The 17,711-nt window shown below is 46.4% G+C and overlaps 1 protein-coding gene across 1 annotated transcript in view; it reads right to left on the bottom strand.

Annotated features, from left to right (window-relative positions):
• Positions 1 to 17,711, bottom strand: part of CDC42BPB (CDC42 binding protein kinase beta) — a 145,534-nt gene that overhangs the window by 89,054 nt on the left and 38,769 nt on the right. Inside the window, exons 6-18 of the mRNA XM_083166071.1 lie at positions 16,182 to 16,275; positions 15,042 to 15,242; positions 14,566 to 14,814; positions 13,250 to 13,329; positions 11,515 to 11,681; positions 11,296 to 11,415; positions 10,654 to 10,787; positions 7,946 to 8,188; positions 7,676 to 7,786; positions 6,294 to 6,538; positions 5,943 to 6,048; positions 2,413 to 2,537; positions 380 to 485 (exon numbers count right to left, since the gene is read on the bottom strand). Coding sequence (XP_083022197.1) covers positions 380 to 485; positions 2,413 to 2,537; positions 5,943 to 6,048; positions 6,294 to 6,538; positions 7,676 to 7,786; positions 7,946 to 8,188; positions 10,654 to 10,787; positions 11,296 to 11,415; positions 11,515 to 11,681; positions 13,250 to 13,329; positions 14,566 to 14,814; positions 15,042 to 15,242; positions 16,182 to 16,275 — 1,981 coding nt within the window. The remainder of the gene's footprint in view (positions 1 to 379; positions 486 to 2,412; positions 2,538 to 5,942; positions 6,049 to 6,293; positions 6,539 to 7,675; positions 7,787 to 7,945; positions 8,189 to 10,653; positions 10,788 to 11,295; positions 11,416 to 11,514; positions 11,682 to 13,249; positions 13,330 to 14,565; positions 14,815 to 15,041; positions 15,243 to 16,181; positions 16,276 to 17,711) is intronic.

Below are 17,711 nucleotides of genomic sequence, written 5' to 3'. Positions count from 1 at the left end.
TGGATGATCTGATTGGCTATAGACTATTAAGGCCCCACCCATACAATAAGATGCTCAGATAGGAGTAGGGAAGACAATCCTGGGGCATTTTTTCAATCCCGGGATTTGGGATTGAAAAATGCTCAATCCTGTGAAACTCTTAATAAAAAAAATGGAACTCCAATCCTGGGATTGAAATCCTGGCATTTTGGGGGCCAAATCCCGGGATCCAGCCAATTCCGATCCCGGGATTGGCCACCCTAGATAGGAGTGAGATGCACCACTATACGAACTCTGGTCACTGATTCAAACATAACAATTCCATCAAGATAACTCCATTAAGCAGACGTTTGATTGATTTCACTCTGAAATCTGTACATAGTCTGACGGTGTCACTTACCAAGGTACGGGAGCCAAGACTGGAACTTCTTAATGTCTCCAGTTCTTCTGTCATCTTAGACGCCAAGGCCTGCAGATAACCCCGGGCATCCTTCTCATCGCTTACCCTGGAAGAAAAGAAGTATATTACCATACGATGTAAACAACATGTCAATGCAACAAAGGAGAAGCTGGTGACTCATCCTGACTGGGGTAAAGTATAGGTTTCACACAATAGGACAAAAAAGTGTTCACAGCCAAACAGATAGCAATCACAGGTGAGGCAGATATTTCAGTTATCAAGCTTTAACGCCCCATACACACTAATAGGAGTATTCAATGTTTTTATTCTCCATGGGCAGCGAATCCTGTTTAGGATTCGCTGCACATTCGCAGGGTTCAGGAGGACTGCAGCATTCGCTGCCAGCCCTCCCTGTCACCCTATTCAATGCAGCAGGGGCTCGCTGCCCCTGCTGGCGAATTTTAACCCCTGCGGAGGCAGGCAGGGAGATGTAAGCCTCCCTGCCCCAAAATTTGTGGGGGAGGGCTCCCGGGGACACAGGCAGCAGAGGCTGCCCCCCGGGAATGCTGACACGGGACAGGGGTAGGGAGCTGCTTCTCTGTACCCGAACGTAACAAGCCGGGACCAGTGAAGTGAATATATGAATATCTAATGAGCTGCTCCCGGCTCGCTGCTGGCGATTGTGTAAAAAGAAAAAAAAATAATAATTAAATAATAAATATATATTAATGTGCTCCAAGCACATGAATAAGAATAGCATGCCCCTTCACAGAAAAAAAATTCTGATTTTTTGGCACCAAAAAACCCTTTATTTTAAAAGATCACTTTCCAGTTCACCTTAAAAAGATTGCAAAACGGTGAATCATGGCAAAAATCAGGGAGAAAGCAATTCGCCATCCTAGCATTGAATACACTCTCGGCGAATCCCAGTGAAAACCCCATTGATATACCCCAGCGAATTGCAGTGAGTATGAAACGGAGAACTGGCCGCCATTCACTGTTCGCTTTCGGCGAACAGTGAACATTGAATAGGGTGAATCACATTATCAGTGAAAAACATTCACTGGTTGCGGTGGGAGAATAAAATAGTGTGCCAAGTGCAGCGAGGCACTGTGGGGGTTATTCTGGTTCACTCGCAAAGGCACAATCACTCTCTAATGGACAAAACCATATACACTGCAGGTGGAGCAGATGTTACTTGTGCAGACAGAGTTAGATTTGGGTGGGGTTTGTACTTCAAACTGATATCTATAATGCAGTGTAAAAATAAAGTCGCCAGTATTTGCACGTGGTTTTTCACCGATGCTAGATTTTTCACCCAAGTGAACAATCAGCACAGGAAATTAATAGGTCAAATCGAATTCACCATAAAAGCCGGGCAAAAACTGGAGATCTTTTTTTTGCCTGGCGAAGACTTCACCTGGGATTGAATGAGGCCCTATGTCGTCAATAACTGCATGTAGGGAGCAGGAACCCGATGATGTCACTGAGCGATATCAATACCAAAATTATAAACGGTTATATCGTTCGCCTGGGAGTTTAAGGAAATTCGTTAACAATATTGTTTGTAAGCGATATTGTATGGTGTGTATGGGGTTTAAGAACTGTACAGCTTAACAAGCCAAGATTTCTATAAAAACAAAGCCCACAATTTCTCTCATAAGTGTTTTGAGGGACATTATGGGGGGAGCGGACCCTAAAATGCCTAATAGCAAATAGTTGGCGAGGAGTAGATAAGGGTCAAACTTCGTATCATTGGGGAAAGAGGTGTTTTCGAGCTGGAACAATGTGTACTTTCTGCACCCCACAGCAGAGCAATGATCTGCTCACGTCTATTCCCCTTATAGAGAACCAGAGATTTCTGTACAATTATCACTAGGAAGTATAACATATGGACAAGTATAGTAATAATAAAACACAGTGCCTAGGACTATTTGTCAGATCACACCTAATATAACCCCAGAATAATAGCTATGGGAAATGTAACATAGCGCTGTATAGGAGACAGGCAAACGCGATATACTGATATTTACCACTGTATGATCTCTGCAATCTGAGCTTCCCAGTGGGCGACGGATTCCTTCTTGGCTGTCAGGTCCTGGAGCTCATCTTCCATTTGTCGGTTTTGTGCAGTGAGTTTATCCACGAAAGAACAGAGCTGTAGAGTTGTGATAAATATTAGTATAGGTCTCTGGGCCACAACAGCAGGCAGACACAGTGCTTTGTGGGCAAGCCTAATAACCAGTGGTAATTTTCAGCAGGAACCAGCAGGAACTCAGTTCCTGAACCTCTAATTCAGGGGTGGGGAACCTCAGGCCCGGGGGCCATATGCGGCCCCCATAGCAGTTCTGAGTGGCCCGTCCACCCGCCCGATGGCATGGCCGTGAGTCAAGTACAGGGGAATTCTCACAAGAGGTCGGTAGTTCTCGCGAGATTCCTCTTAGCCAACAGCAGCCGTAGGGAGCATGGGACGGCTGCAGCAGGACAATTTGTAAGAGAAATTTTTACGTATGGCCCCCAAAGGATTTTTTCTCCATACAAACAGCCCTTGGCACAAAACAGGTTCCCCACCCCTGCTCTAATTAAATATATTTTATTTATTTAATTGATTCATACCCAGACCTGGAGTTCCTGGACCTATTTTTCAGGAAAAATAGTACTGCTAATAACCATATACACACTATAAACCGTCTGCAAGCAGGAAGACCCACAGGTATCACTGGCCTCCAATGGTGCTGATCATGTATATGTGGTTTCAATAAAACTCTTCCTTTGATCAAACTATCAATTAGAAAATGCTGAACTGCTGTGTCAAAGTGGAAACTCTGGGGTGGAGATATATCGGACGTGATAAAGTACCAGCCAAACACCTCAAAACTGCCATTTTACAGGCCAATTAGGAGCTGGTTAGTTGGTACTTTATGTCTCTCATGGACTAAGTGCATAGACCAGGGGTTCCTAATCTGAATCACGGCACCCTAGAGTATCAGAATTTTTTCATGGCACCCCTAGGCCCCAAAAATTTTATTAGATTTCGTATATATATGCGATTCTTAGGGTCAGTTATGTGGTAAAGGGCAGGATCTGCGGAGGGGAGGAAGGTGGATTTTCCAGCCGTGGCTTTCGAAATCCAAGTGTCCAATTCCCTGACAAACAGCCACTCCCCCGTAAAGGGACGTGCCTCTATGCTCTTTTTGGATTCAGCACCAGCCATCCACATAGGCAGCCAAAAGGATCGTTTTGAGACCTCCATAGTGGAGGTCCTAGTGTTAATTGACGCTGACCTCCTTAAAGTTATCACAAAGGACACGCGTGGTATCCTGATTGTGTTTAACCATGGTTGTCATATCAACCAGGGCCTTTCCACCCGCCACGCCTTCCTGAATTGACCTGCCCATGAGATAATGGCATGAGTCACCCAGCAGCCTGCAATTATAGGCCTCTGGGCCACACACGCAGCAGTGTAAATAGATTTTAATCATGCCCTCAATCTTTCTATCGACCGCATCCTTCAAGGCGGTTGCCCCAGGAACCGGCAGGACTGTCATTTTTGACAGGCGTGAGACCAAGGCATCCACTGCTGGTGGGCATTCCTAGACCCCTTTGCCCTCTGAAGCAAAGGGGAAGGTGGACACTAGACGCTTAAGAATCTGGAATGTTTTATCTGTGGATGCCCAAGCTTTCCTGAAAAGGTCACCCAAATCCTTAGAATCAGGAAAGGTGACACTAGCCCTTTTCTGTGTAAACAAAAAGGATGGCTGCGCCTCAGCAGGGATATGTAACATCTCTGATGGCCACAATAAGAGGTTCGAGGCACTGAGTTGGATAAACCTCTTTCAAAACAGGCTCCACCTCCTCGCCTTCCTCCTGCTAGTTCTCCTCCTTGGAGTCAGAGCCAAACTCACACCTGAGGAAGAAGCAACCAGTCTGTCAGATTTCTGCAGACCTTCCACAGACACCTGTAATGTTGAGTATGATGCAGTGTGTCAGGTATTTGCGGAGGCATTTGCTGCATCATAGCCGACATTGTACTCAGCCACTGTGGTTCAGGAAGTTCCTCCCCAAAGGAATCACTATGCTGAGATAGCTGGCTGCACGGTAGTGTCTAGATCCCCTTCAGTTTTGTCAATTTTCCCATCATGCCCTGGGTCCACGTATATCAGGAGGGGAAATATAAATCTGTGGCGAGCGAAGCGTGCGAGCCCGCAAGGGTACAATGCAGTTAAAATTAAACAAAATAACCTACACCTACGTGAATTACAGATAAAATAAAAAAAAGTTGTGAGGGCATCTAACAACTTCCGCCCTCACTGAACATCACATCCTGTAATCAAAACTGAAGGGGATCTAGTCTCTACCCTGGCTGCACTGATCACACATGAGTTTTAGCAGGGGAAGGGGAAAACCTGGTGTTATGGTGCCCATACACTTATGCGATCAGATGCGATAGGACATCGCAATGCGATGTCCTATCTGCACTCTTTGTTGCATGTAATCTTGCAATGGAAGGAGGCAGGAAGGGGGCAGTGGAGCATAGTATAGCGCTAGCATAAAGCTAGTGGGTGGTGGGAGTTGGCAGTGGTGGGAGAATTGTTTAAAAAACTGGGCTTCCCTCTGATTGACTGGGCTCTCTCAGCCAATCAGAGGGCAGCCCAGTGTTTTAAACGATTCTGCCACCTAACCTGGACGCAGTGCATGGGGACTGAGGCCGCACTAACCACATGTGAGTATCTGCTGGATGATGCACGGAGCCGTGACCCTTTCCCTCCCCCACTGTGTCCTCTTCCACACCGCCAGCGGTCCCCTCTGGCCCCTTCTCCCAAAACCCCTTGCCGTTGAATGCGTCCCCTCCGCCCCCACCCACAGATTGCATTAGAGCGATCGCATGTGGTTAAGCTGCACGCTGTTCCTTGCAGGAAATGGCGCAGAGTCACTGCTGGTCCCGCTCTGAGGTAGCTCCGCCCCCTGTAATGGCTCCAGAGCTACTGAGAATATTTATACTGGCAAATAGAGATAACATGTAAAACCATGCCTAAAAGGCTCCCAGTGTGTGCAGTGGGCTTATGGGAACCCCCCAGAGATCACAAATTAACTGGAGTACCCCCCTAGCGGGGTCCCCCGGCTTCTGCTCAGCACTCTGACGTTCTCAGACATGATAGGGGTGTGCGGCAAGCTGTGGGCATGTGCGCCGTGGAGCAATGCCAGGCGGTACTCTAACCCATTCCGGAATGTGTTCAGGCAGCGGGGGTCGGAGCAGCACCTGAAGAGGCCAGTATCAGCCACCCCCCCCCCCGCATGTCCAAATAAATAAAAGTTTTAAAAAATGAAGAAAATTCGCTGGAGCTTCAGTGTGCATCCTCTCCTGAGGGCTCATTATTCTAAACTGAGTTGTGGGAGGGGACAGAGGGGAAGAGCCAGCACACCTTGTTTTATGTGCACAGGCTCCTTTGGAATCCATCTATACCCCATAGTACTAAGTGAATCCCCAGTATCCCTTATGGATGATAGAGAAACATAATTTTTCAAACCAGCGACCGCCAAGTGTTAATGATCCGGTTCCTACCCTCTCTGTCTCCGTGGTAAGCTTTTTATTCTCTTCCAAAACAATGGTTCTCTCTCGCTCATACTTCTCCTTCACCGTTCCCACCGCTTCCTCCATTTCGCTTTGCCTGGGAAATAAAGGAAGGAAAAGAGTCAGTAGACGGTCACTCATCATCATTAGTCAGCGATTTCACGGTACACCGGCAATATTTTGTCACAATACTAAAACAATTACACAGGCCATACACATTGTAAACTGACACAAAGGCGTACACTAGATAGTGTTAGACGGCAGATGTTTGCGAGACAGCAAAACAGACAAGAAGGAGACCGCTCATAGCCAGAATACTGGTGTCTCTCCATCGCTCCTCACCTCTCCCGCTTGGTCTTCTCCAGCTTATCCTTTAAGATGAGAATCTCTTTCTGAAGGGCGAGCTGCTGGCTCTCGGAGTCGTGTATTCCCTTCCTTATGTTCTTTATTTCCGAGGAGTGAGAAGTCTCTCTCCTCAGCAACTCCTCCTCGTAGTACAAGATTTTCTTCTCCAGCTCGGTCTTCACCTTGGACAGCTCCTGCTGGTGCTCCAAGGTCACCCCAGGGGTGCGGCAACCTTGCTTCAGCTGGTGGGAGACACAGAGGTTGGTTGGTTGTTGTAGAGCAGTGGTTTCCAAACTTGGACCCTCAAGGACCCACAACAGTCCACGTTTTCCAGGTCACCCGGCAGGTGCACAGGTGCATTCATTAATCCATGACACATTTTAAAAGATCCGCAGGTGGACCTAATTTCACTCGTGAAGCTGTGGGAAGACCCAGAAAATGAGCACTGCTGGGGGTCCTTGAGGACAGAGTGTGGGAACCAGAAGGAGCAGAAGCACCCAATAAGGTCAAAACACAAGAATTACAGTGCTTTGAAAATCAAATGTATTCTGATTATCAGTTTTTATTTAAAATCCTTAGAACCTAGATCAGATTTTGTTCATCTTGAGGACTGATCTAACGACTTAATGCTCATACAAAAGAAAGTTCAAAAAATCACTTAGCGCTTTCAGATAAACTTACTGCTCATGTTAACCTTTATTGCTGGGGGCAACACTACAACAATATACTAAAGCTAAGGATTATAGGGGAAGATTTATTAAGCTCGGTGAAGTGATAAAATGGCTGGTACTTTATCACTAGGCAATCAGCCCACAACTACCATTTGTCAAACCCAGTCTGTTACTTGACAGTTAGGAGCAGTTTGGCCAGTGATATGTCCAAAATATCTTCCCACTATTGGAAATAAAAGGAAACACTGAATACCCCTTTATGTGTAGCGCCAATGATGCAGGTGAGGTTCACAAATCTCTCCAACCAGAGATTTTACAGACTTGGTCTGGGAGATGTTGGGCACAGAGAAATCCACCTACGAGTATACTACATGTACATCGCATATCAAAAGCACACGAAAATGCATAGTTGCTGAAGTGTGTAGCTAGATCTAATGGGCATGGTATAACTTACCGACAGTTGGAATGCTTACAGAAACTACCTATGATGATTGAAGTAGGGTATGTGGTTCCCTGCGGAGGGCAGAATTATTTTAAGGTCCTTTCCCTATAAACTTTCCTTCATCCATATGACAAGCTGTGGCCGGGAGGGGTCTTGACAACATCGCTAACACTTGAAAATAGACTGTCCTCAAGTTAGGACCTCATGCTAGGACTGTTACCGGCACGACAGGTGCAAGAACAATGGACGTATATTGGATCTCTCACCTTCAGCGCTTCCAGTTCACTTTCCAACTGCTTAGAAAAGTTGTCGCTGTGTTCTCTTAATTTGCGTTCTTTCGAGGCCTCGGCAGTGACACCTTCAAACTGAGCTTCCAGCTGGTACCATAAACACAGAAATAGATTGTCATTACTATACTCACTCATCTAGAACCCCAACCACAAATAAAGTCAAGTCAACTTAGATTGGCTTTCCTTTTATTCCATTCATCTAATACTCGGGACACTTTATAGCAAGTAGCAGATACGATGCGATACCTCTTTTCTGTTTCTCTCGGACTTCCGCATTTCTTGGCGCATGGAGTCGAGTTTTTGCAGAACGCCTTCCAGTTCTTCCTCCTTGTCCCTGAGCTGACGGGAAAGCTTCTGCTTCTGAGAACGGAGGTCGGCCATCTTCTCGTTGAGCTCGGAGAACTCTTGCAGGGCGAACTTCCTCTGCTGGTGTGCATCTTTCAGTTCCTTCGTCTGAGCTTTCAGCCTCTCCTGAGCGTCAGACAGTTGCTTCAGGAGGAGAGAAACAGCATGAACATGACAGAAATCTGCACGTCCACTTAGTCTTATCAGAGACCAACATCATGGGTAAATCGGATTACTTTTCGTATTACGGCACAATATAATATTGGGATACGGTAAGAACCTGGCAGTCAGGACACATCCCAACTACCCAACGCGAATCCGGCCCTGGAAGCCCGACTACTGCCGGGAATACCGACTGTTGGGATGCAGAACAGGGAAGGGGGATAAGATTTAGGTCCTAATGGGGGGGACCTGAGCCCTGTGTGTGTTGGGGGCAGTGTTCGGTACTAGCTGGGAAGGTTAGGCTGCTGGAAAGGAAAGTTAGGGGAATGGGGGTTGGAAGGAGCGTTGGGATTCTAATGTCAGTATTCTTGCCGTATGCCATAAGTATGTATCGCCTTATATTATATAATTATTTGAGGATGGTTATGATATCCATCAATAAACCACCATTGGCAGATTAACGCAAGAAACCGGTAAATATGCTGCAAACCAAATCTTGTTTTTACAACATTAACTGCAGAACGGATGCGGCCCAGCTTTCTACACAAGGGCAAGCTAAAGATTGAGGGCACACATTGTGTTTTGTGCAGATAAATATGTGGCCTACAATGAGACAGCGGCAGGACTGCACCTGCTTATACCCAGATTTTCTGCAAAAACACAGCCATTTTCTAGACGGATACATGCAGAAATCTGCATTTATTCCCACTCCAAAAGAAGAACTATAAACATTTTAATACTATTCAATTGCCCCTCCGACATGGACCTCAAGACACGCTAACAATCCAGCTCTTCAGGATATCCATGCTTGAGCCTAGATGGTTGAAATCAAAATGAATGATGGTACTAATTAAGTCACCTGTGTTTAAGTAAGGCTATCCTTAACACCTGAACGGTCAGTGTGTCTTGAGGACAGTGTTGGAGGCACTGGAATTAATGGCATTTAGACACACACATTATAACAAGGGGGGCAAAACACGATGTTGGAGCTGGTGACGTGGAAGAAGTGGATGAAGGGATGTAAAGTAATCAATACAGTATATAAAAGTAATGTAGCGCAGGCTTGCTTGCTGCAGATCATCTTCCTATGTGCAAGGAAATGCTCCCATCAGATTTGCTATGGTGAGACAGGGGACGTGCAGCCTGCAGAAGTCACACAACCAGTCACGGAAGTACTGTGTGAGTGCTCACCAGCTTGTACGGAAACCAAAGGAATTAGGCGCGTCAGTCCAAAGCTGCGCATTACGCATCATAACTACTGTCACTGAGATATACATCATTATAATGACAGCATTACTGCCCATGCAAATGATTAAAAAAAGTTTGCCAAGTTTGGATCATTGAGGTTCTGAGACATTGTGGTCATACCAGAGGAGTCTCCGGATGTGGTGCCACCCAGGTGCGCACTCTCCATTATATTACACCTGAGATGGGAGGCATGGATGCCCGAAAAGGGGGATACGCCCTAATGAAAAGGGGACGTGGCCCCATGGAGATCTCAGCTACATCACTCAGGGGTTTGCCCAGCTTCCCTAGAGATGCCGGCTGCCCCTGCACACTGGGGAGTGAGTAGTGCCAGCTGTTCGCCAGTCACAGAAGACTAAATTCTCTTTCCGCTCGGCAGTGAAAACCTTTGAACCATCTTAGCGCAAACTTTTGTCATGTGAAGATCTAGACGCAAAACTTGGACCAACAGCTTTTTTTTGTTGTTGTCTCTTCTAGGACAGTCCAAGGCCTTGTTAGTTATTAGACACACCCCCTACGCAATTATCCAATCATACGGCTATATCCATAATGGCAGCACATCAGGTCCCGGCCGTGTTCTTCTCGTGCAAGCCTTCAACTTTACCCTAACCCCCCCCCCCCCACCTTCCAAAAAAAAAAAACTGTATAAAAGGTGGTTTTTATTTAAATACCTGCTGTTTCTCCTAGAGAATAAAGCCCATATGTACCATTTTCCAGGCTATTTCATACATTTGACAGGACATTTCCAAATAATTCTCACTTTCCTTTTATACTCGAGTCCGGGAGGACAGATGTGACCCACATGGAGCGTACGAAAAGCCTTACAGCCTTGTCTGATAATCTCACAGCTTTCATCTCGGTAAATCAGCAGGGTTTTTCCATAAAAACATTATATAAAATTATTTTAGTGTTTCACGCAAAGCTATTTTAGCAACCTCCCCGCTGCAGCCAGACTGATTTTTAAAGGGGTAAAAGGTGCCCCGCTGGAAAAGCTCCCTTGCTGGTGCGCATGAATAGATGCGTGCGCAAAGAATCCGGTCACATTTAAAGGAGAGTTTAGGGGGCTCCGACAGCTGGGAACAGCCCAGTTGTAACAAAGAAATGGCCCCCAATAGTGATGCAGGTGGGGCCGTGCACCTCTCAGGAAGGCCACGCCCTTTTTTTACGCGTGAAAACACTGTGATAGCCGCCCAATGACTTACCTTATGGAGATCATCTCTCTCCTGCCTTAGCGTCCTATGCTGCTTCTCCAGTCCCTTAAGCTTGCTCGTAGAGTCCTCCAACTGCTGGCGCATGGCAACCACGTCTTCCAGCTGCCGCTCTATGCGATTGGAATCTTCAGGAGAGAAATAAAAGATTGAAATTAGACAATCATCTTAAATAAACGCTTTGATCAGATAACCAGCCGCTTCCAAATACGAGGTGTCTCGGCAGCTACCGGCATGTAAAAGACAATCTCACGCCCGTAATCCTAAATGAAAGTATTATATTCTAAATAAATTGGCAACATGTCCACACAACTGTTGCTAAGTGCACTTCTGTAGTCAGGAAACACATGGAGAACATCAAAACTGGAAAATAATCCAGATATCGTTGTTTCACTTCTTTCCATTCATGCGACATTCACTGATCAACACCACACAGGAATAAGTCACAGTGTACCATTATATACGGGTCGTCTGAACAGCATGCTTCCCAGATAGAATTAGGGCACTGAGCTACGACACAACGGCAGTGGAAGGTCGTCACCTAGTGGCTACATTGTCACGATGCACAGAATGTTTGCTTGCATGCACGGACTATGAATAACGCTGGAGAACTGTGCTCATTTTCAGAGGCTTTACCGGATATTTTATTCTTTAAGCGCTCAATCTCGTCATTTAGCTTCCGGATTTCCTTGTCTCTGTTTAAGGTCCCCATTGACCGGGTGGAGCCCTGGAGAGACTGCACGGTCTGCGTGGATTCTGGTAACATAAGAAAGATCACAGCGTATGTTAGTTATATGAGTGGACATAACGTGATTACAAAGAACGATCGTCCAGGCGCTGCGGGACAACACTAACCTTGCAGCTTCCTATTCAGCTCCAGCTTCTCCTGCTCCAATCGCTGTATCCGCCGCTCGTAGGCATCAATCTGTAAGCTGTTCTCCAGCCCGCGCTGCACTGCCTCGTCTTTGGGAACGGCACTCGTGTGGATGATGTCCTTCAAGGAGCCCCGATCAGAGAAACAGCTGCAAAATAAATGGTATCAATTAAAATAAAAAAAAGTCAGCCATTGTGTACCATTCCTAAAACACCGCGAAGGGCCAGATCACTAATGTGTAGTGCGGATATACCCAGGAATAGATCACAATGTATAATTAGACACAAATCACTGTTCTGTATGGGGCAGATTAATTAAGCCTGCTGATAGAATAACGCAGCATCCAATCAGCTGCTGCCATTTTTCGAAACCAACCTGTAATATGAGTTAGGATGCGATTGGTTGCTGCTGCTTTCCAATTTATCACTTCAGCAGGCTTAACAAAGCACCCCTGAATTCCAACTTAATATACAATTATTAGAATAAACTTGGGACAAAACTTTTAAGAGTACATCTGTTCCACGCCAGCAATTCTCATTACTCATATACAAGCAGCACATAATGTCAAAATGAGCGAACGCCTGTGGAGAGGGCAAGGTGTCCCCATAAAAACTCTGGGCATTCCCTGGGAACACACACGTATCGATGCCTGCTTAGGACGGGTGGCTGACGTCACATGATGTTAGCGCCCACCCCGAAATCGGAGATCAGCGGCCATCTGATAACTAAGTATTGACTTACATTTCAGAGCGAAGGCCGCAGAAATCATTCGATGGTCAGCAACCATCGAATGGTTTCTCCTCTGTTTCAGCCGCATGTGAGGGGCCGAAGCAAATAGGTCTGAATTGGGCACTAAGCGCTTATACAATTGTAACCGCAAATAAGATACTATTTCCGCTGCTGATCATGATCAGATTTATAATAAGGTTTTTGACACTTTGACATCAATTACAGAGAACTGGGTTATAGATGTTCTATAGAACTTCTTCATAGGAAGATTTACAATCTGGTCCCTTTATGTTCCCACTCTTTGAAGTGGTATTGTACTCATTAAATCCAAGTACTTACTAAGTCCCTTACAATCTAGTCCAGAGGTCCTCACACTATTTTGTTCCGGGACCCCATCCGACAATAACATTGATGACAGGACCCCATTAGACAATAAAATTGATTACGGGACCCCAGCAAGTTACTGCAGAAGGTCATCCCATCACCTGTGTGGTAAGCAGACAGCTGGCAGCATTGTGTGAGTCTAAAATAACAGACAATCCAACAGATTTTTCAGACTCCTTGAGGGGTACATTTATTAAGCTCGGTGAAGTGATAAAGTGTCTGGTTTTTATCACCAGCCAATCAGTTCCTACCTGTCATTTTTCAAACCAAGCCTGTAACTTCACATGTAGGAACTGATTGGCCGGTGATAAAAACCAGACAGTTTATCACTTCACCGAGCTTAATAAATCTGCCCCTGAATCACTATTTGAGATTAGAAAAATCATAAGCCTGATGGTCAGCAACATGGAGACACGACCCCATGCTGAGGTTGTCAGGACCCACAGTTTGAGAACCACTGATCTAGTCTAATACATACAGCCATACATAATTATTGATGCCGTTCAAGATCGAGGATAAAGATCATATTAAGTGATCGCTTCAATATGACTGCGCAATATGCTAGGTTTTAATGCAGTGCCTGTTGAAGTGAAGCAGGTTTACCTCTCCGTTGTGTATGTAAATCCCACAAAAGGTAGGTGGAAGCCTGAAAATCCGCTGTGTGTACTGGGGGGAACCATTTCCTGCAGGGAAATAAGAAAACATGAACGTCAAGTATGGGACATCACAGAGCGAGCACACAGACTGCAGGATGTACGATACAGCGCGTCAGCTGTTACCACCACAGAAACGTAAAACTGGGGGAATCCGACGCAGTCTGCGGTTTGTGCAACAACAAAAAGGATATCTGGAAAAGGTGTGCAAATAAATGGTGCAAACAGAATATCGCTGTCACTATTTAATACAGCTTATTACAAGTGGTAAGACATTTAAATCAAATTATAGACCATTAACCCCAAAGCACGTTCATGTGATAGCAAGGCGCACTCAATCTCATCTGCAGTTAGCGGTTCAACTACTAGGCTCACAGTATAGCTGCAGTTCAGGGATAAAGAATCCTCAGGGTAGCATACGTAGAACACATGGTGTACCATCATTTTCAGGAAGACCGAGCATTGTAGGGCCTGATTCAGGCCCCATCGCTAAGCTGCAAATTCACCACCCTAGTGATAATCGAACTACCGCGCATGCGCACGGTTGACAGTGTGCATGTGCGAGCCATCCATGCGAACAAAGCCAGCCATGGATACCCATGGCTGGCCTTTCGCAAGTTGAATGACAGGCGACAGACTTATGGAAGCGGCACGTCGGCGGTTTCTGAGAGCGCCCCAGAAAACACAGACGTTGCCTGGCTGTTGACGTCAGCAGTGGCTTTTTTCTCCCCACAACCATTGCAGTGCAATTTAAATTTAGACTTGGTGCTGCGAACAGGGCAGAAACCATTTGTTGGTGACTGATTGCGAATTGTTTTCCCCGTGTGCATGGCTGGGGGGGGGGGGATGGACACTCAATGCCAATCTCCTTACAGTGCCATCTACAACCCCTCTCCCAGCAGCCCCCTTCCCCTTTGTTTGTAGTGTCCCCCAGACCAAAGGTTCAAATTTCTATACTAGGATGCCGCTCTCTACACGAGTGGTTCTAGCACATGCTGATCTGTAGCTCAGCCAGAACCAGACCAGAGTGTGCAAGAATAACTCAAACAGCGAACAAACCAGGCAGGAAAGAGATCCTGCACAGTATGTGACAGGTACAGGTTGCTAGGATGAACATCACTCCACTTACAAGAAGACTGTATGGAGTACATATAGAGATACTGCACAGTATGTGACAGGGACAGGTTGCTAGGATGAACATCACTCCACTTACAAGCAGACTGTATGGAGTACATATACAGAGAGAGAATCAGCTGTAAAACCTACCGGATTCCTCAAAATGTCGTCATCCACATCAAAGTTGGATGTGTCGGAAGGACTGCTGACATCGGGAATATAAGGAGCTTCCATATTCCTGATGTTCTCCCAGTTGATTCCTTCAAAAAACGTGTGTGTTTTAAAGTCATCTATCCCATTCTGTCCGAGCCTGCGCTCTCTGCTGCAGATCAGCCGCTGGATCAGATCCTTCGCCGATTCCGATACATCAACGATGTGCGAGGGGAACTGGAACCTCTCCTACAAAAGGGATTGTACACAGGAGACCTATCGGTGAGTGTCAGCTCTTCAGGTGTGCGTGGTGGGGGTTATTTAAAAACAAAATATTTCCTATGGATGCATTTGTGTCCTTGTTTTAATACTAGTGAATTAAGAAATAGACTGTCTAAAAGAAGCTTGCAAACAGAAGTGTTAATAAGTTCATCAATGCAAAATGAATGGACAGAAGAGAAATGGTCGCTGGTCACCTTGTGATTCATGATCTTCCCATAGGTTTCCACCAGAGACTCTGCGTAGAAGGGGGTCTCGCCGTACATCATTTCATACATGCAGACGCCCAGAGACCACCAGTCGCACTCTGGGCCGTATTTCCCCATTCCGTCTTCCATGGCTTGCAAGATTTCAGGGGAAATGTAGTCAGGGGTCCCCACGGCCACTGAGGACTGCACCTAAAAAGAAGCAGGTGATTGGATAAACGGAGACGGTAACCTTGTAAGATCTGCAGTGAGCCAGTAAGACAAATATTGACCAGTAAGATTAGTTTCGCAAGAATGACTTATTGGTTTCCGAGTGTAATTGGATACAAACGGGGGTACTTGTGTACAATCACGGCTCCCACGATGTGCATCGTACAGGGAAAAATCGCATCGCATGCGATCTGATGCGATGCAATGTCATTTTTCACACTGTACCACCCCCACTATCAACGCCAACCCGAAGCGTGGCGAGCGCAGCGAGCCTGCGTGGGGCAGCGGTACGCGTCCTACAACCTTTTCATACCCCCACTATCCACGTCGGCGTGGAGTTGAGAATAGAAAGTGTGGCGAGCTCAGCGAGCCACCGAGCCCCGCGAGGGGACACGGATACCTGTGAAGCCCGCAAGGGGACACGGATACCTGTGAAGGTATCCGCGTACGCTCACCACGCTTCGGGCTCGGTGGCTCGCTGCACTCGCCACACTTTCTATTCTCAACTCCACGCCGACGTGGATAGTGGGGGTATGAAAAGGTTGTAGGACGCGTACCGCCGCCGCTCGCCACGCTTCGGGTTGGCGTTGATAGTGGGGGTGGTACAGTGTGAAAAATGACATTTGGGGTGCATTTTACATGATTTCAACTCATGTCCATAATTTCAGTGAAAAATGACATTGCATGCGATGCGATTGCATGCGATTTTTACCAAAAATGCATAAAACCACGGTAAAATCGCATTGCATCGCATGCCACTACATATGGCATGCGATGGGAGCCGTGAAAGTACACAAGTACCCAAACGGGTTCAGAAACTAGGGTGACAGTAATTGCCAAATGTCTTTAAATGATAACATTTCTGCATTTGAGCATGCTACACGGCAGGATATCTCTGCATATCCAGGAACACAAACTTACAGTTCCGTCGTCGTTCATCTTCAGACACGACCCGAAGTCTGCTAGGCGGATGTGACCGTTCATGTCCAGGAGGACATTATCCGGTTTAATATCCCTAAAAGGAGCAAGAGGGAGACATATTGGTGGAATGATAGCCATACAGTACAAAATGCATTAGGAAAATGGGGCAGATGGAAGTGATAAAGTTGTTGGTGATAACGCAGAAGCCACTTTATCACTTGACCAGGCTTAATAAATATACCCATTAATAAATCTGCCCCTTCATAGTACTGGGGCATTACAGGAGGATGCTGAAGATCAGTAGCAAAGCAAATACATGCTTCCACATTTCAGACCTTCCGAGGCTACACCAGGGGGACTGGCCAGTCCCGGGTGCTTGTGCGAATCATTGTAATCAGTATATGATGCCCAATAAAAAGGGCTCACCCCTTATCGGCTCTGACATGGGCCGGGTCAGTATCTCCACTTGCCTTGCGGGTATTCCTGGAATGCAGTGGTTAGTACCGACCAAGGATGGACAACGGGAACCGGCACTAGAGTCATAGGCAGCCAAGGCTCACTGCTGAGCAGAAGAAGCAAAGGCTAGCCTCTCTGGTCCTATACCATAGAAGTATTACAACTTGTTGAAAGTTAACGCTGGGTATGAGGGAAAGACATCAGAACACATCGTGTATCCCGGCTTGTTGCGTATGGGGCTGCAATGCAACAGACCAGTCAGAGTACCCATGCGGACCACTGTCCAACACTGAAAGCACCTACAATGGGCCCATGAGCATCAGAACGGATCATAGAGCAAAGGTGGTTTGGTCTGGTGGTGGTTTTTCTTTTTACATCAAGTGGACAACCAGGTGCATGTGCGTTGTTTACATGTGGTAGAGATGGCACTGTGATGCACTATGTGGAGAAGACCAGCTGGAGGAGGCTGTGTGATGCCCTGGCCAATGTTCTGCTGGAAAGCCTTGGCATGTGGATGTTACTAGGACATCCCTTCATGGCAACAGAATTCCCTGATGGCCGTGGCCTCTTTCAGCAGGATAATGCACCTTGCTACACCAATAACATTGGTCAGAAATGGTCTGATTAACATTACAAACATCTCAAGGTGTTCACTTGGCCTCCAAACCTCTCAGATCTCAATCAGACAGTGGACGTGCTGGAGAAACCATGAATACATGGAGGCACCACCACAGGACCTAGAATATCTGCTGCTACCAACTTGGTGGCGGATACCACAGGCCACCTTCAGAAGTCTTGTGGCACCTAAATCTAACAGGCCCAGGTTTCAAGTCCCAGCATACTTGGATATAGCATAGTGAAAGTTGTGGTGCCACAACGGTGCTACCGATAAGACATAACGCTGCCTGTTAGATGCCAATAATGACCACTGCTGTATTTGGCTTAAGGGTGCCCAGGATGGATGGCGAACATTAGGTCTCAGTCTGACAGGATGACTGAGCCCGGGCTGCATTTACTGCTTCCCAAAGCCTTGAACTCATGTCAAAAACAAAACTGTACAGAGTGTTCTTTTCT

The sequence above is a fragment of the Crinia signifera genome, chromosome 12, assembly GCF_055691185.1.
Source record: "Crinia signifera chromosome 12, ASM5569118v1, whole genome shotgun sequence".
NCBI lineage: Eukaryota > Metazoa > Chordata > Amphibia > Anura > Myobatrachidae > Crinia > Crinia signifera.
The sequence above is the reverse complement of the archived record's forward strand: the minus strand, read 5'-3'. Positions and strand labels throughout refer to the sequence as shown.